We start from the raw sequence: 25,761 nt of genomic DNA, 5'->3' as shown, positions 1-25,761 counted from the left end.
TAATTGAAATAAAACAGTTTTATACTAATATGGGATCACTGTGGGTGTACATTTGTAGTACATCTGCTCTTGAAGCATTTCAGTAGGGTTAAATGTATGTTAATGCTTTTGGAAGAAAATTATTTTTGATAACATCCGTCTAAGGAAACTAGCTTAGGAGATTGTTTTTTTAAACAATATAGATATATTATACTTGCATTTAGAGAATGAATTAGGAATTCTGTGCACTGCTTTAAAAATTTCAGAGTTGGAAGTTTTTGGTTGTGTTCTTCTCTGTTGGTGAAGAAAGTTAACAATAATTAATACAACAGAGGATTAAAGCAAGCTTATACATCTGGAGAGTGACCACAGTCTGCTCTATGCCTCCAAACATCATTTTAACGAACCTACTTTTGATATTATGAAAGACTGCTAGTGGTTTATTCTATCCAATCGAAAACAGCTTCTCTTGCGTGTAGATTGAAAACATCTCAGTTGACTTTTCACTGTTGATATAGGTAATGCATATGACAGAAGATTAATATCGAGTGCTAGGTATTTGCCAGCCTTTAACCCTTCTTCAAATTTTTGTGAACCAACCAACCTTTACCCTATGATGAGTTGAGCTGTGTAGTAATCTTGAGGATATATAGATCCATCAGATTTTAGAATAGGAAAGATTCTTACTAATAAGGCAGACTGTGAGTTTTCTTTGTTAACGATATGGAGGTGTTTATTACCACTGTGGACTCCTTGGCTCCCTCTCAGGTCTACTAAGTTAAAATCTTAGGGTGTGGGTATGGACATTTGTTTTAAACAAGCTCTCCAGGGGAATGTCGTTTTCACTCCAGTTGAACAATGGCTGGTGTAGTTTATGGCTTTCTTTCATGGATATGGAAAGAAGCCCAGACGGGGTGGGTGGGTGGGTGGGAAGGGACTGGTTTTGCAGGAACTGCAACTTTGTCTTCGCACTGTAAGAGGGATGATTTTTTTTTTTGTAGGATGCCCATGACTTCATCAGAATGGTACCATACCTTTCTAAGTACAGAGTTGAAAAAGTTGCAAATTAGCTCTCATTTTTACCTACGCCAACACCATATATATATGTCTTCGGTATAATATTCAGCCCAGCTTGTCTGGGTGTGTGTGTGTGCAGTGTGCATGTGTGCTTATTTTTTGAAAGATACTTCTTCTTCTCCGAGAGAACACCAAATGACGGATGACACCAGTGCTGCGGGAGGGCCCAGAGACCCCGGGAGGGCCCGGAATGGGAGGCCGCGGTGGCTTCCGCGGAGGCTTCGGCAGCCAGTGGCATCCAGGGCCGCGGGCATGGCCGTGGTCGGGGCCGGGGCCGTGGTCGGGGCCGGGGCTGCGGCCGGGGCCACGGAGCTCGCGGAGGCAAGGCGGAAGACAAGGAGTGGATCCCCGTCACCAAGCTGGGCCACCTGGTCAAGGACATGAAGATCAAGCCCCTGGAGGAGATCTATCTGTTTTCTCTGCCCATCAAGGAATCTGAGATCATTGACTTCTTCTTGGGGGCGTCCCTCAAGGATGAGGTCTTGAAAATCATGCCCGTGCAAAAGCAGACCCATGCTGGCCAGTGGACCAGGTTCAAGGCATTTGTTGCCATCGGAGATTACAACGGACACATGGGTCTGGGCGTCAAGTGCTCCAAGGAGGTAGCCACTGCCAACCGTGGGGCCATGATCCTGGCCAAGCTTTCCATTATCCCCGTGCGACAGGCTACTGGGGGAACAAGATCGGCAAGCCCCACACTGTCCCATGCAAGGTGACTGGTCACTGTGGTTCTGTGTTGGTGCGTCTCATCCCTGCCCCCAGAGGCACTGGCATTGTCTCAGCCCCTGCGCCCAAGAAGCTACTGATGATGGCTGGTATTGACGACTGCTACACTTCGGCCAGGGGCTGCACTGCCACCCTGGGGAACTTTGCCAAGGCTATTTTTGATGCGATCTCCAAGACCTACAGCTATCTCACCCCTGATCTCTGGAAAGAGACTGTGTTCACCAAGTCTCCCTATCAGGAATTCACTGACCATCTTGTAAAGACCCACACCAGAGTCTCCTTGCAGAGGACCCAGGCTTCAGCTGTGGCTACCACATAGTTTTATACAAGAAAAATAAAAGTGAATTAAAGCTTGTTAAAAAAAAAAAAAGATACTTCTCACCACCTACATGTTCAGAATAATAATAATAAAAAGTAGTTTACGGGGGCTTACAGAGAACTCAATTTTAATGAGAAGGGCTGTATGTGTGAAGTACGTACTCTCTACTTATTCTCTTTTAATGGCACCCACTTTCCCCTTAGAACTTTCTTGAGCGAATGCGAATGGTAGCCAGAATACTTCTTTCCTCTTCAGGCCCTTAACTGTGATTAATATAAAAAGGCACTTGTCGAAAGGGTTTGAAATGGCAGCCTTGATATTGGAGCTGTGGCAGTAGAGATAGGTCTGCATTCACTCACTCCATTATGTTATTTAACTTACCAATTCAACCATTTGTCTTCTCCCTGCTTAAAAGAGGATGGCCATATAAGCTGTTGTTAACCATATCAGCAGGGTGGGATATTATTTCCCTTAGAGCGAAACCACAACTTTCTTTGAGGATTTAGCACACGTTAGAAAAAGCACCAGTGAAGCTGCTCAGAGATGAAGTGTGGGTCGTTTGACAACTCTCTCTGCCTCACAGAGGGATTACTTTGGGGTTTAACAGAAACATCCTTTTTGTATTTATTGTATTAATGAAATTTTTAGGATCCATGAGTGAGATTATGGTTCAGTGTTTAAAATAATGTAGCTTGATGAACCTTTTTTATTTGAATGGGAAACTTGTTTTCGTTGATTTGCAGCTTCAAAAAGTGAATCTTTTGGAAATTAAACTGCATTAATTTAGTTACTCTGTATGGAAACAAAAACCCAGAAAGTTAAAATTTGCATAAGTGAAGACCTTGATGATTTCAGATTATAGTGTGGTGGAGGATATGGAATAAGAGCCCATAGAACTTGTAAAAACAAATTCAGTCTAACCACTTAATGGCATGTGCAAGTAATTTGCCAATTAAATATTTCTAGTATCTGAAAGATCTTCAAAGTTAAGAGTGGAGGTTCTTAATCTTTCTTAATTTCATACTTTCAGAAACATAATGGAAAATTACTAAATTTTTTATCACTTTTCATTCGAAGTTTTAATATATGAGCTAAGAGAAGGATGGATTTTAAGTATTTGAGGAAAATTATTGTTTTTTGAGAAATGTATAAACTGTGATATTTCCACATCACACGGTGCTTGATTTTTTTGGTATCATTTGTAAATATTTGATTCCCAGATAACAATTTTCACTATAATTAAGACTATAGATTTTGGGGTTTTACCATTTTGATGGTTACCTACTATGTTTAGAACATTGTGCTAAATACACTTAGCTACAGAACAACACTCTAAAATAGATATTTTATTCCCATTTTACAGAGAGAATTGAGTCAGAGTTAGTAATTTGCTTAATATCACTCATTAGTAAGAGGCAGATCTGACAGTCCTGGGTTTTTTTTTTTTTTTTTTAAACAGTTTTATTGAGATAAAATGCACCTACTTAAGGTGTATAATTCATTGGTTTTTAGTATATTCACAGACTTGTGCAACCATCCCCACAGTCCATTTTAGGACATTTCATCACCCCAAGGACATGTTTATCTCCTTATACCTTAGCAATCTTCACTCTCCTTCCCATTTTCTCCTTGTCCCCAGTCTTAGGCAACCAGTAATCTACTTTCTGTCTCTGGGCATTTCACATAAATGGAATCAGACAATATGTAGCCCTTACGGACAGGCTTCTTAGTATATTCTCAGGGTTCATTAATGATACAGCATGTAACAGTACTCTTTTTATTGATAAATAATATCATGTTCCTATAGACATACCACATTTTGCTTATCCATCCTTTAGTTAATGGATATTTGGATTTTTTTTTTCACTCTTTGGCTATTACGAATAATGCTACCATGAATATTTGTGTTTTTTTTGTTGTTGTTGTTTTTTACCATGAACATTTATATACAAGTTTTTGTGTGAACATATGTTTTCATTTCTCTTGACTTACTTAGGGATGGAATTTTGGGGGCATTTGGTAACTATGTTTAACTTCCTAAACAACTGCCAAATGATTTTCCAAAGAGACTACGTGGTTTTACATCCCCACCAGCAGTGTATGAGGGTTTTTATTTCTTCATATTCTCACCAGTGCTTGTTCTTAATGGGGATGAAGTGGTTATCTCATTGTGGTTTTGGTTTTCATTTCCTTGATGGCTAATGATGTTGTGCACCTTGTCATGTGTTTATTGGCCATTTGTATGTCATCTTTGGAGAAATATCTATTCAAATCCTTTGCCCATTTTTTTAAAAGATTTTATTTATTCATGAGAGACACAGAAAGAGGCAGAGACATAGGCAGAGGGAGGAGCAGACTCCATGCAGGGAGCCTGATGTGGGACTCAATCTTAGGACTCCGGGATTACACCCTGGGCAGAAGGCAGACACTCAACCGCTGAGCCACCCAGACATCCCCTTTGCCTATTTTAAAAACTGGATAATTTGTCCTTTTATTATTGAGTTACAAGAGTTCTTTACATATTCCAGAGTTATTTATCAGATACATAATTGCAAAATTTTTCTGCCATTTTGTAGTCAGCCTTTTCACTTCGTTGAAGGTGTCCTTTGGAGGACAAAAGTTTTAAATTTTGATGGAATCTATTTCTGTGTTATTTTCATGTGTTGCATGTGTCAAAATCTAAAAAAATTTCTTAATCCAAAGTCATAGAAATTTATGCCTGTGTTTTCCGGTAAGAGCATCACAATTTTAGCTCTTACACTTAGATCTTTGCTCTAATTTGAGGGAGTTTTTGTATACAGTGTAAGGTAGGGTTCTAATTTCTTTCTTTTGCATGTGGATATCCACTTGTCCCAGAACAATTTGTTGAAAAGACTAATTTTTCTTTATTGAAGTGTCATTCTTATTAAAACAAATGACTTAAAATGTGTTTATTTCTTGACTTTCAATTCTATTCCATTTGTCTGTATGTCTGTTGTTATACCACTACCACGCAGTCTTGATTACTGTAGCTTTGTAGCAAATTTAAAATACAACTTTGTTCTTTTTCAATATTGTTTTGGCTATTCTAGGTCCCTTATATTTCCATATGAATTTTAGGATCAGTATGTCCATTTCTGCAAAGAAGCCAGCTAGAATTTTGATAGGGAGTACACTGAATCTGTAGATCACATATTGCCATTCTAACAATGTTAAGTCTTCCAGTCTATGAACCTGGAATTTCTTTCCATTTATTTTTTAATTTCTGTAAACAGTGTTTCGTAGTTTTTGGAGTATAGCTTTTGCATGTCTTTTGTTAAACCTATCCTTAAGTAGCTTATTCTTTTTGAGGCTATTGTAAGTGGCATTATTTTCTTAAGTTCATTTTTGGGTTGATTACTTTTGGTATCTAGAAATGCAGTTGATTTTTGTATATTGATCTTGTATCCTTTAACCTTGGTGGATTCATTTATTAGTCTAAAGGTTTTTAGTGGATTCCTTAGGACTTTTTATAAATAGCATCATGGTGTCTATGACCCAGCTTTTAAAATTTACAACTTTTTCTACTATAACCATACTCTGTAGCCTGGGAAATTTATTAACTTAGGAGAAATTAGTTGACTTTTTGAGGCTATATTTAGGAAAGAAATAGTTGCCACAAACAATTGCCAACAATTGTCTTTTTATAATCTTTCAAAAAGTACAGTAGACTTTTTAAGCTGGAAACATTTATGGGGAAAGTAAAGTCCCACAAATAAACTCAAAGGATCCTTGATCTTATTTGGTGAAGTCTTGCTTTAAATAATATCACCATTATTTGGTGATATTATGGGAATTGTAGGCCTTCCAAACATTGTTTGACACAGACTGAAATAACAATGATTATACTTTAAGAGATAAGCATTCTAATTTGTTTTTACTTTCAGGAGTAGTGGCTGAGCTAAGAAAAGTATGACTTTAAATACCCAAAACATATAGTGTGGTGCTTCATTCCTATTCCAGTGCTAATTCAGTTTGCTTCTTTGCCTATCTGACCTCAAGCTGGAGTTAAATTTTAAGGCCTTGTGTTTTAGACTAGGAGAGACCTTCTTCTCATTCTTTTTAAGTTAGTGATAAATCTGCATATGATGCTTATATAAAAGCCATCAGTTTGTGAGTTAGGAGTTATAGTTACATAAACAGTTCAATGAACAGTAATCAAAAAGCTTAGAACGGGGATCCCTGGGTGGCGCAGCGGTTTAGCACCTGCCTTTGGCCCAGAGCGTGATCTTGGAGACCGGGGATCGAGTCCCACGTCGGGCTCCCTGCATGGAGCCTGCTTCTCCCTCTGCCTCTCTCTCTTTCTCTGTGTCTATCATGAATAAATAAATAAAATCTTTAAAAAAAAAAAAGCCTAGAACATTTGGGGTTTCCTCTTTCCCATTCAGGAATACAAGTTAGGTTTGGAATGGCCAGGGAATGGTAAAGGTTTAGTGATGGGATGGCTTTCAGGTTGATTTCTGGAGTCTTTTATGGTAAAGCTCATAGAATTTCCCATGGGAAACAGAGTACAGAGCAGAATTTGGAAATTGCTTTGGTTTTTAGTTTCTGATTTTCCAGCTGTAAAATAGGAGAGTATTCTTACCTTTCATTGCCTTACAAGGCATCGAGAAATCTTAAACAATCAAATGTTAAATGAGAAAGCTATTCATGCCTCCTAAAAGAAGAAAAGAATATTAACCTGAGATGATATTACAGTGTCTTCCAAAGTGAAGGGGGCACTTTCCAGGAACCCATTGTGACTATTTAGTCATAGATATTTTTGTTCATAGTGACAGGAAGTGTAGAGACCAAGCATTTCAGAAAACAGATGCCCCAGAGTGACTTATCAGAGTAAGATGAAGTATTCATGGACTTGGGAACCCATGCAGTATTTCTGAAGAAAATGCATGAGTTTTCCAGAGTGACAAAATTTGATATTTTAGTTCTTTAAAAGAGTTGATGCATGATGAAAACTAGTAGAAATACTGGTAGTCCTCCTCTTTAGGGAGAATCCTTCTCCCTTCTTGCTCAGTCATCTGGTTTGTCCAGTAGAATGGCTTGGCAGTCTTAATGATATTTGAGTACATAAACCTCTGTAAAATTTTGTAGGAATTGTACCAAATGGTTAAAAAATAAAAAACTCTGTCTCTTTTTCTCTGCAGTGTCCCTTGAACAGCTCTTCTTGCCACAACCTTTTTTCACCATAAGTGTGACATCCAGTCCTTAGGGTTTAAAAAAAAAAAAAATTGCTGATGGCAAAGTGAGGCCAGCATCTGTAACTGCCTGGAGCAGGATCCAGCATGTCTCAGTGACCCTGGGTGGCTTTGGTCCAAAGCATTCTGATCAGACCCTTGATTCCCTTCAGAGGAAATGAACTTTTCTCCATGCTGTTGCTCTTCACTGAAACTCCATCACAGGTTTATCTGAATAAATCCTTGGCAACCTTCAAGACCCAAACGATGTTTTGTCTTCTCTAAGATGCCTCTTTCTCTTTTGCAAGTGCCTCACTCCTGAAGCTTCTATTTCCTTGCTATGAATAAGTCCTACAGGTTAGCACTTAATGTGGTATACTGTCAGGATCTGCTGTTCCGTTCTTTCTTGTGGATTAGACCAACACAGCATCATGCCTTCTACCACCATTCTCCTCACATGGCTTGTCCAGTGCTAATTGGCTGTGCTACTTCCATGTTGTTAGCTAGCTAGCTGAGGACTGGTATTCTTACCATAGCCAGTATGTCAGAAAAGCTGAGAACTAGTAATGGAACTGTATTTTCAGGGCCATATCACTTGTAACCTGCTCAGCTCCAGGGAGCAGCATCCACATAGAACATGAATTGGATGTCATCCACTGGATTGCACAATGTGGAATCCAATGTGGCCTCTTGTGTTTACACATCATTGCATTACATTCGCTGGACTGCAGACTCTTTCCTACCTCCATCCTGTCATATTTTTGTCTGTTTCAGTGGGAAGTTAAACAGTAGTAAGGAGTAAATCTAACTTTTCCATAATTTTGGGGGGAATGTTTTAAAAATGAGATCCTTGACCCTTGTATCAGAAAAACTAGCTATGCTGATTAAAATACAGATTCCTCAACCCCCTGATAGACATGAATCAGTCTAGAAGTGGAGCTGAAGGCTAATAAAAGCAAGACTGATGATTCTTATATACTTCCCTGAGATCTTAGGAAATGATTGTTGAAATAGCTTCTCGGTAAGTAGAAACTATGGTCCTCAGAGTGTTAATGTCACTGTCTTTAACCAGTTGCACCACTGTCAACCTTTTCTAACTCATTGAAATTCTATTTAGTAGGTAGTTGTAAGGCTACCAAGTCAGCCATGGTGGGAGAATCAGATATAAAAAAAGGCCTTTGCTCTTAATGTGCTAATCATCTGTGTGGAAAGAAAAGATACACAATATGTGCACTCATAACACGTATCTACATAAATATTATGTAAATATATCTTGAAAACTGATAATTAGTACAGGTCTGTAGGATTGACAGTTTGTAGAGTTACATCTTTGGGGTCACATACAGCTCTACACTTTAGAGTGACTAGATTTCAGTACTTCAGGCAGGTTTCCTAAGAGAGAGAAGCTCTATGGAATAGTTGCCAAAGGCTCTCAAGAGTTCAGAGTTCACAGTTTTGAATTCAAGTCAGAGCCTCCAATAAGCAGTAAATGTTAGTTAATTATAGGAAAACTGATTAGGGTGAGGCACATTTTAAATTTTACCAATTTTTGAGTAACTTAATTTTATGTGTATGTATTTGCAGTTTTAGACCATAAAAATATTAAAATGGATACTAAGTGCCATAACTTTATATACTAGTATTTGGTTACTACTGTCTGTTACTTTCTGTGGGACATAGAAGGAGAGGTCAAGAAAAGGAAGGACCTCATTATTTATAGCATGATGTTATGTAAAACTGTATCCTACCAGCATGCTTGGCAAAAAAAAAAAAAATGGCTAGGACACCATTTTTGTTTACATTTTATTATGGTATGAAATTTTTGCTTATTGTGTAAAAAGTGGCTTTTTTCTTTTGGTCACATCTTTGTCATTTGAACATCATTTCCCACTAGATGCTTTATTGGTCTAGGTTAGAAGATTGTGGGAGCCTTCCTTCAGTCTCTTTGGGGTCTGCTTCATGCAGAGGTATGGAAATTTAGAATTGGAAAGGAGCTACACATTTTCTAGGTCACTATCCGTTTAACCACTGAAGACTTCTGCATACAGCCATTAGAATAGGGCACACAGTAAGGGCCTCCACAGTATTCGTCCATCAGTAGTAACATTTGAAGCCAAGTCATTGGAATTTCAGTTCAGAAATTTCTTCTCAGGTGTTTTAGAGCTGTAAAGAAACCTGCTCTTCCTGCTCAATTCATTTCATCAACGACTGTCCCACTCTGAGGATCTTTCCATATTTTTTCCTTTTAAATCCCAATTCTTGTTTCACTGCCGTTTTCCTTATGTTTTGTCTCTTTATTTCCCTAAAAGTGGGGAAGACAGAATGAGTTCAAAGAAATTGAGGGTTGTAGTTTAAAACTTCTAATGTTATTGTCCTCGTCAGGGCCAGCCTGAGATTTTCTGCCACCTTTTATAAAATTTATGCTCAGCGTAGTTCTGATTTTTACTGCCGCCTTTGTGCAGATACACACCCAACCTTATGCTGATGGCAGCATAACTGTTTCTTCATGGCCAAACTTAAAAATATTCTGGAAATGTTAAAAGTGTGGAATAAAAACTTGTGGGTATAATGGGATGGAAGTAGGAAATTTGGGGGAAACAGTGGAAACCTGTGCCAAAGTTTTTGACTCCTTTTATAGAACTAAAGGACTAACTTCCTTTTTCTTTTCTTTTTCTTTTTTCTTTTTTTTTTTAAATAGACTCAAAGGGGATAAAAGAAAAACAAGGTATCAGGCACAACTTGTTCATAAAAATGAGAACTATTTAAAGAAGTGAAGGTTGGGACAAAATTCATTAATAAAATAATTTGTGTCCCTGTGCCCTCAAAACATACACTTTTGTTGGGAGGGGGAGACTTGTAAATAGAAATGTGAAGCTTTAGAAAAGTCAGGTTTCTTATAGTTATGTAGTAGAGGCTCAAAAGAGGTAAAGGATTGGTACTAGAACATTTGGTGCCCATCTAAAATGCGATCCTCTGAGAACTTCTGTCAAGCCAAAAGTGTGCAGTGTCTAGTTGAAGAACTGGGCTGTGGGTTCTTCTTCCCCATCACTTTTGTCTTAAAGTGTCTGTTGATTACTAGTGGAACTTTTTAAAGCTTAAGTAGAATCTTGTTGCTGTTTGAATATATGCTTCATGATAAACCTGATTTCTTAATCCGCAGTGACATTTTTTTAATTGAAGTGTATTTAGCAGTGTTATATTAGTTTTAGGTGTACAACATAATGATCCAGTAATGCTATATATATTCAGTGCTCACCATTATAAATGTCACCATATGTCACCATCATTTCTTAAATTCCACACGAGTGAAATCACATGGTATTTCTCTTTCTCTGACTTATGTCACTCGAAGATAACACGAACAAATGGAAAAATATTCCATGCTTGTGGGTTGGGAGAGCCAATATCATTAAATCGTTAAGAACTTTTTAATAGGGGATCCCTGGGTGGCGCAGCGGTTTGGCGCCTGCCTTTGGCCCAGGGCGCGATCCTGGAGACCCAGGATCGAATCCCACATCAGGCTCCCAGTGCATGGAGCCTGCTTCTCCTTCTGCCTATGTCTCTGCCTCTCTCTCTCTCTCTGTGACTATCATAATTAAATTAAAAAAAAAAGAACTTTTTAATAACTTGATAAAGGACTATATTTAAACCTCCATAGTGCTATATGTGTTTCCGTATGTATGTTTCCTGCCACTAAAGATTGAATTATATCCCGTTTATTTATTTTATTTAATTTTTCTTACGATTTTATTTATTTATGAGAGAGACACAGAGAGAGGCAGAGACACAGGCAGAGGGAGAAGCAGGCTCCATGCAGCGAGCCTGATGTGGGACTCGATCCCAGGACCCCAGGATTACATCCTGAGCCAAAGGCAGACGCTTAACCGCTGAGCCACCCAGGCATCCCATATATCCTGTTTAGAAAATAGCATTTGTTAAAACTTGTGAGATGATGATACTAGATTTAGATTATTATTTTGGTAGGGTTTTCTACTGCCTTTTAGGCTTTTGTGCATGTGTGTGTATCTGTGACTTCTTGATTTTTTTTTTTCTCTTTGTTGGTGGGAGTATTAATTTTGGTTTCTTGATTGATTGCATGAATATTCCAGCTTTTATTTTTGCCATGGTTTTATAACCTGTGTGGTTTTAAAGTTGAATTACTTTTTATAAGAAGAAAGTAGCAATATCCTTTTAATAACAGATTTATATGAGGATATAACTGATTTGTTTTAATCTTTCTTTTCTCTTTTCAGAGGATGTTAAGCAAGTATTTGGACAGACCACAATTCATCAACATATTCCCTTTAACTGGGATTCAGAATTTGTGCAACTACATTTTGGAAAGGAAAGAAAAAGACACCTGACATATGCAGAATTCACTCAGTTTTTACTGGTGGGTCTAGCTCTTCAAGAGTAAAGGAGTAATACTGGGACCTGATATACCTCAAAATTGCTAACCTGGCAAAACCATCCTATTTGGAAGTATTTCTTTATTAGTATGTAAACACGATATGGTTATATGGTTAAATGGGTTCTTAGAGACTGTGTAGAACCCCTTCACGTGGAAGAGGAATATGCATTGAGACCCCAGGAAATCAAGTGATTTGCTGAAAAGTCACATAAGTCAGAGGGGACAGAATTGGAGGTTGGATTCTTGGCTCAGGACTAATTCCACTGCTATTTACCAATATTTTGTTTTCCCTTGAGAAATGGATGTGTCAGCATCAACATCTGGCCATTAAGGCCTTTTATAGACAAAGGTACTGGGCCTGCAACTTGATTGCAGTTTGAAATCGCCTGGGTTACTATAAAAATGTTCTTCAGGTCCCCCACCTCTAGAGATAAGATTAGACTGGGGAGGTGGGCAGGGAGAGCGTGGGCATTGGGATAGTGAAGTTTCCAGGCGCTTATCATGTGCACCCACATTTGAGAACGCTTATCATGTGCACCCATGTTTGAAAACACTGTTCTCAGAGCACCTGCTGCCTGTATCCAGGGTTAAACTCGATTGTTTACATTTCTGGGGTGCACCTTCCTTGGCCTGTCCCTCCTGCCTTTCTCTCATCACCACCCTCGCTCCATTATGATCACATCATTGGGTCACTGACATTGCCAGTGGACGAGTAGTAACAAAATATGCTAACATTTAGTTACTAGAGGTAAATATCTGCATGCTACATAGGCTAAATGATAAACAACTACTCTTTCTTTTGGACTGTGATGCATTTGTTCTGTTTCTCTAACAAATTTTGTTTCATTAAATGTAATTTTAAAAGACTCAGTTAAGGCCATTATTTTGCTATGTTTAAATTCTGGGTCTTGAGGGAAAATTTGCCTTCTTTTCTTTGTCACTAGAAATGTCTTTAGAGGTATTCTGATGCCCCAGGATGTTTTCTCTTTCATTTGCCCAAGACTTTGCTAGAGCCTTCTGAGAAATGGTTGGAAGGTGGAGTCGGGTGGATGTGGAGGGCACAAGAATACACACACACAGGCCACGTCGTGTGCTCATTCAATCAACATTTTGTGGTATCCATTCTTAGGCACCAGCATATTTAGTAGGTTGGCTTTAATAGGTACTTCTCTTTTTGACTTTTAGTGGTTTTGTTATGTTATATAAAATTTGTCATGCTATTTATTTAGTTTGCTTTATTTTCCCCGCCTTTGGGAACTTAAAGCAAGATGTTTTAAACATAGTTGTAATTTTTTAAAAATGTTAATGTCTATGAATCCCCTTTTTCCATTCTGTGTAAACACAAACCTACTTAAATAACTCAGGTGGAGAATGGAATGTGAGTTGTTGGATTTTTGCTGTTGTTTACACAAGACATTGGTGCACAGTAGGAGGTGGTATTCATTTTGATGAGGAATAATTACAATAATGCTATTGAGACAAATGCCTCAAATTGACTTTATGGAACACAGCCTAATTAACTTTTAGCCTTAATGGGATGTTAGCAATAGTAAGGATGATCACGTTTCCCTTTTAAGCAGGTATCAATTATGCTGAATTGAGTCGGCTGTAAGCCACTCACAGCGGCTTCTAGGCCTTCTTCAAGATATGGAGAAGCCAGAGTCAAAGATTAGATGACTCAGGGATTACTGATTGTTTCCAGCTGCAACTTGTAGGGCATTCACTTACATTTGATTCCTTTTTATAATGGTAAATGGAAAAACATCCCACAGTGTCCTGCATGGGATGATTTTGACTTTGTAGCCAGAATGCAAGTGCTGAACATATACTACATTAAAATGGTTATGGTGGATAATTATCTCAGTTAGGGCTTTGCCTTTGTGTTCCCCTCCAGGTCCAGATTCAAAGGAATTAATGGATGTATCATGATAGACTTCATATGAATGTCAGCGAAATGCCAGTTTTGATGTCTACCATTGGTTACTCCCCACCCCTTCAAATGTTTTGTTTGCTTCCTTTGAACTCTTTTCTGAATGCAGGTTTAGCTTCAAACCCCTACCCTAAATGCTTTGTTTGCTTCCTTGGGGCTCTTTTCTGTAGTCAGGAACTTCTTAGAGATAAATAAGAAAACTTAATTTCCTACTATATTCTGGGCTCTTGCTTTGTTGAGCATGCACCCACCTTTCTGCTCTAGGGCAGGGCTCAGAATTAGGCAGCAACCCCCTGGTTGGTGTCAAGGTTGTGAAAGCAGATGCTTAGCTGCTTGAGATGTGAAAGTCCTGCCTGGGTGCATGCTACTACCTGTCACCTGATGAGGAAGAGGAGCAGCCATAGGGACAGCTGAGAAGTGTTTGTGTTTTCAGGGAACCACAGCCAACTCGAGTCTTAGATTCGTGAGTTACCAATACTTACATACGTACATCTGATTGTGACTGGTGAGCAGAGCCATTCTCTACAAGGTCAGATTTCTTTTTTCTTCACTTAATGAGTGTTTTACTGTATCTAAGTGAGTGTGAATTTGTTATAAGCCACCACGTAAATGTGAGGACTTACTCACGTGTTCATCTGTGTACTGTCTGGACAAGCTGCTCATTCTCTGAGGCGGTGCTGGTCGTGGGCACTGCTTGAATGCTATGCTGGTATGTTGTTTTCTGTGCTTTGGTTTTAAACTCATAAAGTGGTGAATCAATTTGATGTTCTTTGAGCTGAAATTGCCTTACTTAAACTTTACATGTAAATGATCGTTGAAGCAAGAAGCAGCGATCCAAAGCCTCCTTCCTAGAGTCCTGTTCCTACTTGATAGAGGAAGGATTTCAGAAGTGAGTGGGACTGCAGCCCTGTCACCCCCTCATTGATTCTGCTGCTCTATTTACTGCTGTTTATCTCCAGGTCTGTCATCCTCTCTTAACTGCATGAGTGGTGTGTATGTGTGAATTTGAGTACAGTTTTATATGGGGGTGTATATGTATATTTTAAAATATTGTATTTCTACACACCTCTGTTCTTCTAATTTTAAGGTTGCTAGTTGAAAAATGGATTTTCAGTATACTGAACTTTTTAGAAAACAATTTGGAGAAATATTTTGTATCTGATGTAACTCCTGTTCATAAATGGTATTAAACTCTCCACCCTGTGTGGAAGTATTTCTTGTGCTGTGATTATTACTTGCTTGAGACAAACCACCCAGTTGAGCAAATGTTTGTTGAACGTGCAGGGTTTGTCCAGAGGCCTTGTGCAAAGGGCCAAGAGGTACAGAGATGACTTTTTAGAAACTTAGAATGTACAAATCTAGGGGTTGTTTCTGTGTTTATCCATCTGAAGACTTAGGAACAGCTGCAAACAGGTGTGTATACCCTCCAAGGCTGCTCTCTTGTAGCAAAAACCCTCAGGAGTTTGCAGCATAGACTTTTGTAGCAGCTGTAAAGCTGAAACCAACATTTAGAGTGTGGTTAGGGCAGCCATCCGAAGTACCAGGACCAGATAATCAGCATAAGTAGACCTACTTTCCCATTTTACAGATGAGAAACTAAGGCCTTTCATTTTCACATCTCTTAGCAGTATCTCATTTATAATTTTGATTTGTGTTTCCCCATTGACTAATGATAACAAGCATCTTTTCATGTGCTTTTTGGTCATTTGTATATCCTCTTGGGAGACATGTCTATTCAGATCCATTTCTAATTTATTATTGTGTGGAGGAGGACCCGAAAAGAGTACACAGAAACTATCTAGAGCTTAGGTTCTTCTGTAAGAGCATAGACATGTGAGGGATTCAAAAATACTCTGCTGTTGCCATTTTATTACATTATCTCCAGGGCCAAGGCTATGGAGAGTTAGTGTCTGTTCCTAGAAGGGGCTGTGCTTCTGAATGGGGGTGTACAGTTATGCTTTGCTGGGCTTGAGAATTCCTGACCCCAACCCATTTATTGCCAAATATAACAAAAAAGGCCTTTAGTATGGTTATGTGTTACTGTCATTTCCAGTTACTTTTTGATGATGATTTATAACCATAGGTATATATTTCACACGTAATTATTATAATTTTAAAATAATATACACATAGGAAATTATAGTTGCTCCACACTCAGAATAGGATAGTCTAGGATGGCTAACAAATGCAATATATGTGTTAACTAGAAACCTGTTGTTATCAATTACCTCTCACTTAGCATTTTCTGGCTTAGAAAGTGCTTCTATTCATATTTGTCCTTATGATCATCTTAGATGTTAAGCAATTGCTATTGTTTCTGTATGAAAGATGAGCACACAGAGGCTTGGTGTAGTTTTCTGGACTTGTTCAAGGTGATATAGGTGAAACTGAAGTTGACTAATTTTCCTAAATCTCTAGCAATGTTTTACAAATTTTGCGTAAAATTTTTCTGCAGTGATGATTTTTTAAAAATTTTCTTTAAATATTTTATTTATTTATTCATGAGAGACAGAGAGAGAGAGAGAGAGAGAGGGAGAGGCAGAGACACAGGCAGGGGGAGAAGCAGGTTCCATGCAGGGAGCCCGATGTGGGACTTGATCCCAGGACTCCAGGATCACACCCTGAGCCGAAGGCAGATTCTTAACTGCTGAGCCACCCAGGTGTCCCACTGCAGTGATTATTTTAAAAGGCAGCGTCCTGGGTCTCTGCCTCTCAAGATCTGGTGCAGTAGGTCTGGATAGGGCCTATGAAACTGCCTTTCAAACAAGCATCCTGAATTGTGATGTTCCACGTTGTCCAAGGGGGCCACACATTGAGAAACACTTGTTTAGACTACAAAACTCGCTGTTTAAAAGCACAGAATCAGGTCTTCAGGTTTTCATCCCAGTGTTGATGAGAAGCTTTGACAGGCAGACATGATCAGAGTTGTGTTCCAGAAAGATCACTGTGGCTATTGTATGGAAAATCCTGTGGAGTGGGATCTCACTGAGGATAGGGAATACCAATTTATCACTTTCTAATCTAAGAGAGAAACAACACTGGCCTAGGTTGGATTATAATGGTGATGAGTCAAAGCAACTGGATTCAAGAGGTGAAGGGATAGGCCTGACCAGGCTTGGTGATTTAACAGAATGGAGACAGTGAGGGATAAGGTAAAACTCAGAGTTTACATGTTTTTTTTTTTTAGGTGAGTTTTAGGTTCAGGCAAGAGGGAGGATGTTGATAGGTTACTGAAATGGGGAGCATGGAGGAGGTGGGTCTTTCCAGGGCCTGCAGAGCAGTGCTTTGCATATAATCACTCTTTGCACATGTGTTGTTGCTGGATTTTTTCCACCTTTTCTCAGTTCCTTGGAGTTAGGATGATACTATAGGAGCCCCACCTATGGGCCCACAGACTTGGGCATTCCCAGGGAATTCTCTTCCTCATTTTATGGAGCCAGGAAATTTCTTGTTTCCAAAGGCCTTCCTCCTCTTGCTTTGGGAAGAGGAATCATCAAGAAATCAGCAATGCTCTGAATTCAGGAAGAGTTTGGGTTGTTTTAGTTACCCAAGAAACAGGATTGCTGACTTGGGAGGAAATGGGGCTAAAAATCCTCTCAAAATGTCTTCTCCCCAAATGGAGTTTAAGAATGAAGACCCGAACATGAAGGTGTCGTTCTTTTAGCATAACTTTATTTAGGTTCCCCTTTTGTCAGAAGGAGATGAGTCATAGTTGACAGAGCTGGGAGTAGCACCTGGGAATCAGAGCTAGGTTTCGGTACTCTAGCTGGACACACATTGGCAAGGATCATGACAGTCCTCTTGGTAGCCAAAGCATGTTCATGCTAGTAATGCAACCAAGTAATTTTGGTTCTTTTTGTGAAGTGAAACTGACCATTATTTTGGCTTGTGGGTCAGCATGGCATAATATCTGGTCTAGTCTTTTCAGTGTAAAGTAGACATTTTGATTATTCAGGTTCTGAGCCTTAGAGAGATCTCTGAAAGCTCCTGTTCATGGGTGCTGGTGGTCGTTACATGTCACTCTATGGGCGAGAGATTCACTGTTCCTAGTCAGCTGTGCTCTAGTCTTAATCACCATCACTTGTGGTTTGCTGCTCTATTTGTCTTGCCATCCTGGTAGAAGACAAAACTTTCAACACAAAACAAATTGTTCCTCCCTCGCCCACCACCACCGAACAAAGGGAAACATAACCTTTAGCCATGACAACATCAAATTCTTAAGCTTTGGAATTGATAGAACACTTCAAATGTGAACAAAAAACAATCACTTGTAGTAGAACTCACTGAAGCCATGATTGTTTAAACACGTTAGTGGCTGACTAACAAGATCCTTGTTTAGAATGGAATAACTCAAGCCATTTGTACCTCCTCTTTGTCCCTCACCTTGCCATCTGTATTAGTTAAAATATCTAGACCGTGGATCTGTAGTAGCCAGAGACCATGATTATATTTGCATTTTTAACATGTGAGTGCTTTTTATGTTGATCTTTAAGTTGGACCAGATGGAGTCTGCAGTACAGCTTTGGTAGTGTTTCATAAATATAGTACCAACTTGATATTCCAAAATGAAATGAAAAGTAGCTAATGTTGTTTGCCTTCAGCTCTTCTAAGAGATTAGAGTGTACTTCATGCTCAGCTGGAAACCATTGCTAGTTTAGTGATAGGTGACCAGAAATGTGGTCAGATGCCGGTCATTCAGAGAATTAGATGCAGGACACATTTCATTCACATTGTACTTTCTACTCTCTGGGCAGAGGAAATCAGGATTCATCGTGCTGTTGTGTCCGTGGTGTTCGTCAGCTTGCTGTTTTGTTGAGCAGCCTGGTGTGCAGGCTTTTACAGTAACATCCTGGTAAAAATGAGCACTCCGTACAGCATCTCCCCAGCTGCTACCCACTGTGAAGTTTAACATTAAATCAGAAGGGCAAGGAAATCGAGATGGAAATCTTTGTACTTGGTTTCTGCCAAGGTGTTACTGTGCATGCAGGGCCACATGCAATGCTGCTTCTAAAGACTCTTTTAATTAAAGGCCCCACCCAGTGAATTGGGGATGAAATTTTACCCTGAATTCTGAAAGTTCTGCATGGGTGGAATATGGGGAGCATAGACAAATGTTAAGAATGGGAACTACTTAGCTCTCTACCAATTCCTTTGCTAAGTTCTGTTTTTAACTCTTTCATAATATGTGGATCTTTAGTTTAACTAGATTTTTTTCCCTCTAAATTAGCAGGATTATGGAAATGAAATGTGGATACTTATATGTTAAATAGGATACAGGTTCTGATATTTGATGTAATACAGAATTTATTTGAAGTAGGGCTAAATGTGATACCATATTTTTAAAGCAAATCTTTTAATCTTCCTTGTTTTGATAAATCATTATCTGAATTTTCCCCAGAATTCTTCTACCAGGACTCCCAAAAAAGAATTCTTTTGAGTCATATTCTTACTGATAACTCCCTGCTTTTTTTTTTTTTTTTTTTTTTTAACTCCCTGCTTTTATTAAAGGTTTAGGTATTTTTTTAAATTTCAAAACTGTACAAAACACAAATCATACAAACTAGCCAGGGGTCCTTTTTGGTGTTCTTGGCTTTATAATATAAATCATCTGGATCTGCTGCTTGTTTTGAAGGTCTATTGGTCTATTTTGTTTTGTTTTGTTTTGTTTTTGTTCTGATAAATTGTCCTCGGGCTGAAGCACAAACTTGCATGTCTGAATAGAAGTGGAGAGAGTTTTTGCATTCAAAATATACCCACTTGAAAATTGGAGATTATTAAGGAAATGACAGGCCTGGAACTATTAGAAGCATGAATGTTAGACCTGAAGTGGTGTAACCCCCCTCTATATGTTTATTTCTGTACAGCTAGCAATTTGGGAGAGTTTGATTTTTTTCTTTCCTTCCAGCAATCTGAATGGGTGTGTTGAAGTAGTTGGAAACGGCTGCAGTAAAAGCCTATTCCATTAATCATCATGCACCAGAATAGCAGGAACAGAAAACCGTTCACTGGCAAATAAGAAAGAGAAATTGGGCCTCCTTTCATGTGCTTGAGCAGAACTGCCTGCAAGATAGCCACACTGCTCCTTGCTCAGTGACCTTCTGGCCTCCCGTGAGGGCGGCCCTTTCCCCTTAGACTTCACTGTCCCCATCAGCAGCACTTAGCCAGCATCCTATCACCTAGCACTGATGAGAGCTGAGCTCCCTTTGCAGGGCTGTGCCATCTTCCCAGCTCTCTGGGTTTCCCACTAGGTCCCAGGCTCTCAGTATTATTTCTGAAGTAACACCTTTTCAGATACCCGTTCCATTTTTTGTCACCTGGTTGCTCTTTTTGTGTTCTATGGGACGATCTCATCTAATTCTACAACTGTTACTTTCTCCTTCTGGTTTTTGTTAGGCCTCCCCCCCCTGAAAGGAACAGAGAGTCCGTGTATGTTAAGATTGTGACTCCAGAGTCCGACCATCCAGGTGCATTTCCAGTTTCATCCTTAGCATCATGTGACCCCGCGCCACTCTTTGCCTCATTTTCCCATCTACAAAAGAGAGGTGATGTTAGGGCCCATCCTATAAGGCTATTGGGAGGATTCAAATAGATGAAACATGAAAACACAATATGGCCTGCAGCGGAACACTTAATAATACTTAGTAAATGTTAGCCTTTGGTCCCCCCCCCCCCCCCAGGTCCTGCTCTATTTCCCACATTTACATTTCTGCCTGTACCTCTGGCTTTCTTTTGTTGATAGTTCAACTTCTGTTTATAATTTAAGCCCATCTCACTTTCAAGTTTCTCATTGTGGTTAGCTATCTCATCTCTTTCCCCTTTCCCCTTAGGTGTTCTTCATGGTGGATTCTTCTATCTCCCTCATCATCCAAGGGGAGAATTCTTTGAGATATATCTTGTTCCATTTTCATATAAAAGTCATCACCAAAACTTCCTAAAATCTCTTATCCAGATATCTGTTACAATAATCATTTTACTTATGATTTTACCCAAGGCAGCATCAGCTAGTGGTTAAAAAATCCCAGTTTTGGAATCAGTACCTCCGATAGATCCTAGCTCTGCCACTTCCTGGGTGTGTGACTTTGGACTACTTAATTAACCTCCCAGAACTTCAGATACCTCTCTAGAAGATGAAGATAGTATTACTTCACAGAATTATTGTGAGGCTTAGATGAAGTACCAATTTTTAAGTTCTTGGCATAGCCCCTGCCTGTATATAGTAAGTGTTGTAGGGTTCAGCCGTTAACTGTTTGCTATGGGATCTGGTCTTTATCTCTCCTTTCCTGTGGCTGGTTCAGAATGACTCAGCAGAACCCCTCTTCCTTACTAGGTGATTTTTTAAAGACTCAAAGAACTTACACTGAAAGGGTCTTTAGAGGATTTCAAACCATTCACCTCAACAAAAATCAAAGCTCCCCCACTTAGTAAGTGCCTGTCATGCATGACGTCTAGTTTTTACAACCCTCTATGGTAGATGCTGTAGGGGCTCTAAGATGCATACTCCCCTAATCCTCCTAGGAGTGTCAGGATTGATATTTGAGCTCTGCTCATTACTGTTCCAAACTTCAGATTTTTGTCATAATACATATTGCTTCCATAACTCCATGTATTAAAATAAATAAAATAAGGTTCCTTGACATATGTTCCTCAGCTTGTTGCACAGATACTGCCAGTGACTGGGAATCTGCTACTTTGCAGTGTAGCCTGTTTCATTGCTGAATAGCTGTATAAGTTAGAGACTTCTGTGTTTCATGCTAAAACCTGATCTCTGTATTTTTTTTCATTGATTTTTTTAAAAAGAAATATAGAGAACTAGTCTAACTTTTTTTTAACCGGATAGTCCTTTAAATATTTGAATATAACTCTTGCTTCTTCCATTGTCCTCTCCTCCTCTGCTCATTTTGTAAATGATCATTATTTTACATATGGCCTACGTCATGCATATCAAATGCTCTCTGTGCCTGGGTTCAGGTCTAGAAATCATCGGGGTCTAGGATCTATGAGTATACATTAGGTTTTCCTTATATAGCTTTAGAAGTGCCAGTGAAGAGATTTGATTTTAAGTCACTTTGCCATCAATAGCAAGCCTGAATATTTATTTCAAGTCATTCATTCTCAACTTAAGTATCTATGTGTAGGCTCCCTCTGGCCTCCTTATTTGTCTCTTACTCAGTCTCTTGGGTTTCTTTTCTTTTTTTTTTTTTAATTTTTTAATTTATTTATGACAGTCACACACACAGAGAGAGAGAGAGAGAGAGAGAGAGAGGCAGAGACATAGGCAGAGGGAGAAGCAGGCTCCATGCACCAGGAGCCTGATGTGGGACTCGATCCCGGGTCTCCAGGATCGCGCCCTGGGCCAAAGGCAGGCGCCAAACCACTGCGCCACCCAGGGATCCCCTCTCTTGGGTTTCTAAGTGAGCAAGGCCAGGAGAAGAAGGCCTTTAGATTTGGTTGTTTTTCTCCATGGTCTCTGCTCTTGGTGGAAGAACAATCCTAGCCCTTGGAGCATGTACAAGACATTTTCATTAAGGAAAAAAAATCTCAGAAATTTCATTGTCTTCTCATGAAAACAGACAACAAAAAATCTAGAGCATTAAGAATAGTTTAAAAGCAAACTTGAATTTTTGTCTTTTCATAGTTACTAAGATTCCTAACAGTCAAATATATTTTGGTGTCAGATTCCTGACAGTCACGTAATCCAGGCTCCCCAGGCGCTGTGCTGAAGTGTTAGGGGCATTGTCAGTGGACAGGACTGCCTGGGTTTGCATTCTAGCTTCTTTGCTTCTTAGAAGACCTAGGTTTCTTCAACTGCCATAATGAAGTTAATAATAGTGCCCAGCTCATAGGGTTGCTGTGAGCAGGAAGTGAGTTTAAACTGTAAAATGTTTTAGAACAGTACCTGGTGCATAGTATATGTTCACTAAATGTTGTTAACACGGTTGTTGAATTGGTTGAAGTAATAGCTTATTTCTTCACCCAGAAGAAGAAACAGTCATGACATAAACAGATGTTTTTCTCAAGGCAACCCACATCTTCAGTAAGCTGCATTTAGTTTGAGGAATCACTTAATATTTTCACTCTATCCTACCTAGAGAATGATGTACGGTTAGCTTCTTATTTTCATGGAATTTATGGTATCCCCAATCTTTCAGAGCTGTTGGAAATGTATTCTAAAGTTGTTCATCGTTAGAGTAAAAAGTGCTTCATGTTCTGTGATCAAGGGATCCCTGCTAGTAAATGTTTAATCCTGAAGTGTAGGCACAGAAATGGGTAGTGACACCATCCCTATTACAGATGTATCTCTTGTTCTGCCATGTGAGCATCCACCCCCACTTTGATGTCTATTCCCAGTTTGAAATTCTGAACAAGTTGGTCTTAGTGTTCTGAGGAGATGAGGTGGCCAGGAATTCTGAGGGAGTGGAGTAGCCAGGGTGAGTGATGCCATTTTTGGTATTCTGGTCTGAGGATCCCTAAGACTCTAGTTGAGTTATATAGTTGAGGAAATGGCACCTAACTGAACACACCTTCTGTTGTTGAGAGTAATCTTGCCTTACAATAGCTTGAGCAGTGGGTCTGGCAATTCGAAGGAGACTGTGTTCATTTACTTTCAATTGAATACATACTGTGGTCATTTTTCGCTACAGGGTGTTTAACAGTTGGTTTCTTTCTCTTAAATTGGAGGCACTTATACAGAGAACCCCTTTTTGTTCAGTAGAGTATGATTTGTTCATTCAATTGGTTTTATAGAATACTTGTGACTGAAGACTATGACTATCGTTTATTGAGTGCCTAGTATATCTGAGGCATCCTGCCTATGCCAGTAGAGGGATAAGCAGGACATAGTCTCTTTTCCCTGGCAAGGTAGGGAAAAGACAGGAATATGAACAACTGCTTGAAATAAGATAGAATAAGACAAGTCTTACAATTGAGGGGCAAGCAGGGAGCCAGATGATCAGATCAGTTATTTTCAGGTAAGAGACCTACTTCTATTTACTTAAGTGGTGGCATTTGAGCTAAGACTGGAGGAAGTGGTAGGATTTCAGGAACGAGAGAAAGAAGCTGAAGTCTACACCAGGCGGAGAGAGGAGTGTGGACAAGGTTAGGACTTGTGGAGGATCTGGAAGGACTGAGCATGCATAAAAGTAGGTCCTTATAAGGTCCTTGGGTTTGGTGATGTGTAATAGCATGGCCTTTCCAAGATACCCACATAGATATATTTGAGCAGTTTTGAATTCTGGTCCAGCAGACAGAAGCCTTCCATTTAAGTGGGAGAAGCACCAGGGAGATAAAGGTCCCAGAACAGGCTTCGGGCAGGGACAGGCTGGATCAAAACCAGTAGATACTGCAACTGAGAAGAAGCTTTTGAAAAGGATAAGAACTCTTATTCGTACTATAATATTCCCTTTTTTTTTTTTTTAAGATTTTATTTATTCATTCATAAGAGACAGAGAGAGACAGAGGCAGAGACACAGGCAGAGGGAGAAGCAGGCTCCATGCAGGAAGCCCGATGAGGGATTCGATCCCTGAACCCGGGATCACACCTTGAGGCAAAGGCAGACACTCAACTGCTGAGCCACCCAGGTGTCCTCTTACTATAATATTGTCTTAAAAAATTTTTTTTTATTGTAGACATTTTCAAACTCTACAAAAGTAGGAAAGTATATTATGCTATGACCCACTGTGTCCCCATCATGCAACTTGAATTCACTATTTTATCAAGCTTCCTTTACCTCCCAACTTTCTAGGGGAAGAGAAGGGAGTTGGAGCACTGTCGAGCATGATCAGACTTGTGTCATTTCTGGTGTGCTTTAGTTTGTATTGCTTCATAGGGATGATTTGTTTTTACACTACTCTAAAAAACTAGTTGAGGGGCATACTATACTACTGTCTTGCCAGAGTTTAAAAAAATGGTTATTCTCTGTATCAGCTAATTAAACTTCTTTTTGTTGAAATAATTTGGAGTCCTTTCAGTGCTTTTTAATTCCATAGAGATTAGATCTCACTCTGAGGGCCCATTTGGGAAATGGGCAAGGGCACGAGGAAGAGAATAAAATGCCCTCTCCAGGAGGGATACTTCTACTACATGGCACATCATGGGTTTTGATGAGAGGCTGTTTATTTTGTATATGCACTTACTCCCTGTGAATAGCAACAGAAATCTAAATTGGGCTTCCTGTCTTTAGATCATGTGAATTAGAACAGCATACTGCTGCAGTTTTGCCACTTCTGACCCACATACCATTCAATTCCTCATTCTGGAGCAGTGATCCTCATCCGGGACCTATGGCCCTCTCCAGACATAGTTTTGATTGTCATGTTCTTGGGAGTGAAGGGGTTACCATCATCTAGTGCAAAGAGAGAGGGGAGGGGTGCACAGGATAGTTCCCCATAACAAAAGCTTAACCTGCCCAAAATACCAATAGTGTCAAGGCTGTATGTTAAAGGAATAGCATATTCCAGAGGAGAACCACCCTTTTCAGTTTGTTATATCACATGTTTGTGTACCCGGTTACCAATAAGAATTTTTCTGTCTTCTTTGGAGAGAGCTCAATGTCCCTATAGATGTTTTCCATTGGATTATCTGCATTACCTAACTTGGGTTTGGCCATAACTTTGGGCCTACCAAACTTCTTTCTAGTTTTTATTTTCTTTGTTTCCTTAGACTCTAGCAGAACATGGAAGTGATTTGGTTTCTCCAGGTAGAAGATTTAAGGTAGAATGCATTTTCCAAGACATGTTCACTGGTCTAAGCAAAGAGTTCTGTCTTTGGAAGAAGAGAATAGCTTGAGGGTGTTATTTAACAAGCTGGTAATGCTTGTTAAATCAAGATAGGATCTGTATTTCTTCACGCTGATTTGATATTGAGCAGTCTTTTGTAGTAATTGAGAAACATAAATTATTTCACTTTTGATTATTTGTAGGAAATACAGTTGGAGCATGCAAAGCAAGCCTTTGTGCAGAGGGACAATGCCAGGACAGGAAAAGTTACAGCCATTGACTTCCGAGACATCATGGTCACCATCCGCCCCCACGTCTTGACGCCTTTTGTAGAAGAATGTCTAGTAGCTGTAAGTTGTAACTTGCTGTAAAGAAGCAGTTTATTTTACCTGGCAAAGGTTCAGTAAACAAG

The 25,761-nt window shown here is 39.4% G+C and overlaps 1 protein-coding gene and 1 pseudogene across 2 annotated transcripts in view; both read left to right on the top strand.

Annotated features, from left to right (window-relative positions):
* The window catches only part of SLC25A13 (solute carrier family 25 member 13), a 185,364-nt gene that overhangs the window by 83,444 nt on the left and 76,159 nt on the right, over positions 1-25,761 (top strand). For both annotated transcript variants that reach the window (XM_041727316.1, XM_041727314.1), the window contains exons 5-6: positions 11,547-11,686; positions 25,553-25,699. In XM_041727316.1, the coding sequence (XP_041583250.1) occupies positions 11,547-11,686; positions 25,553-25,699 (287 nt within the window). The remainder of the gene's footprint in view (positions 1-11,546; positions 11,687-25,552; positions 25,700-25,761) is intronic.
* On the top strand, positions 1,184-2,116 carry LOC121474460 (annotated as a pseudogene).

The sequence above is a fragment of the Vulpes lagopus genome, chromosome 13 (assembly GCF_018345385.1).
Source record: "Vulpes lagopus strain Blue_001 chromosome 13, ASM1834538v1, whole genome shotgun sequence".
NCBI lineage: Eukaryota > Metazoa > Chordata > Mammalia > Carnivora > Canidae > Vulpes > Vulpes lagopus.
The sequence above is the reverse complement of the archived record's forward strand: the minus strand, read 5'-3'. Positions and strand labels throughout refer to the sequence as shown.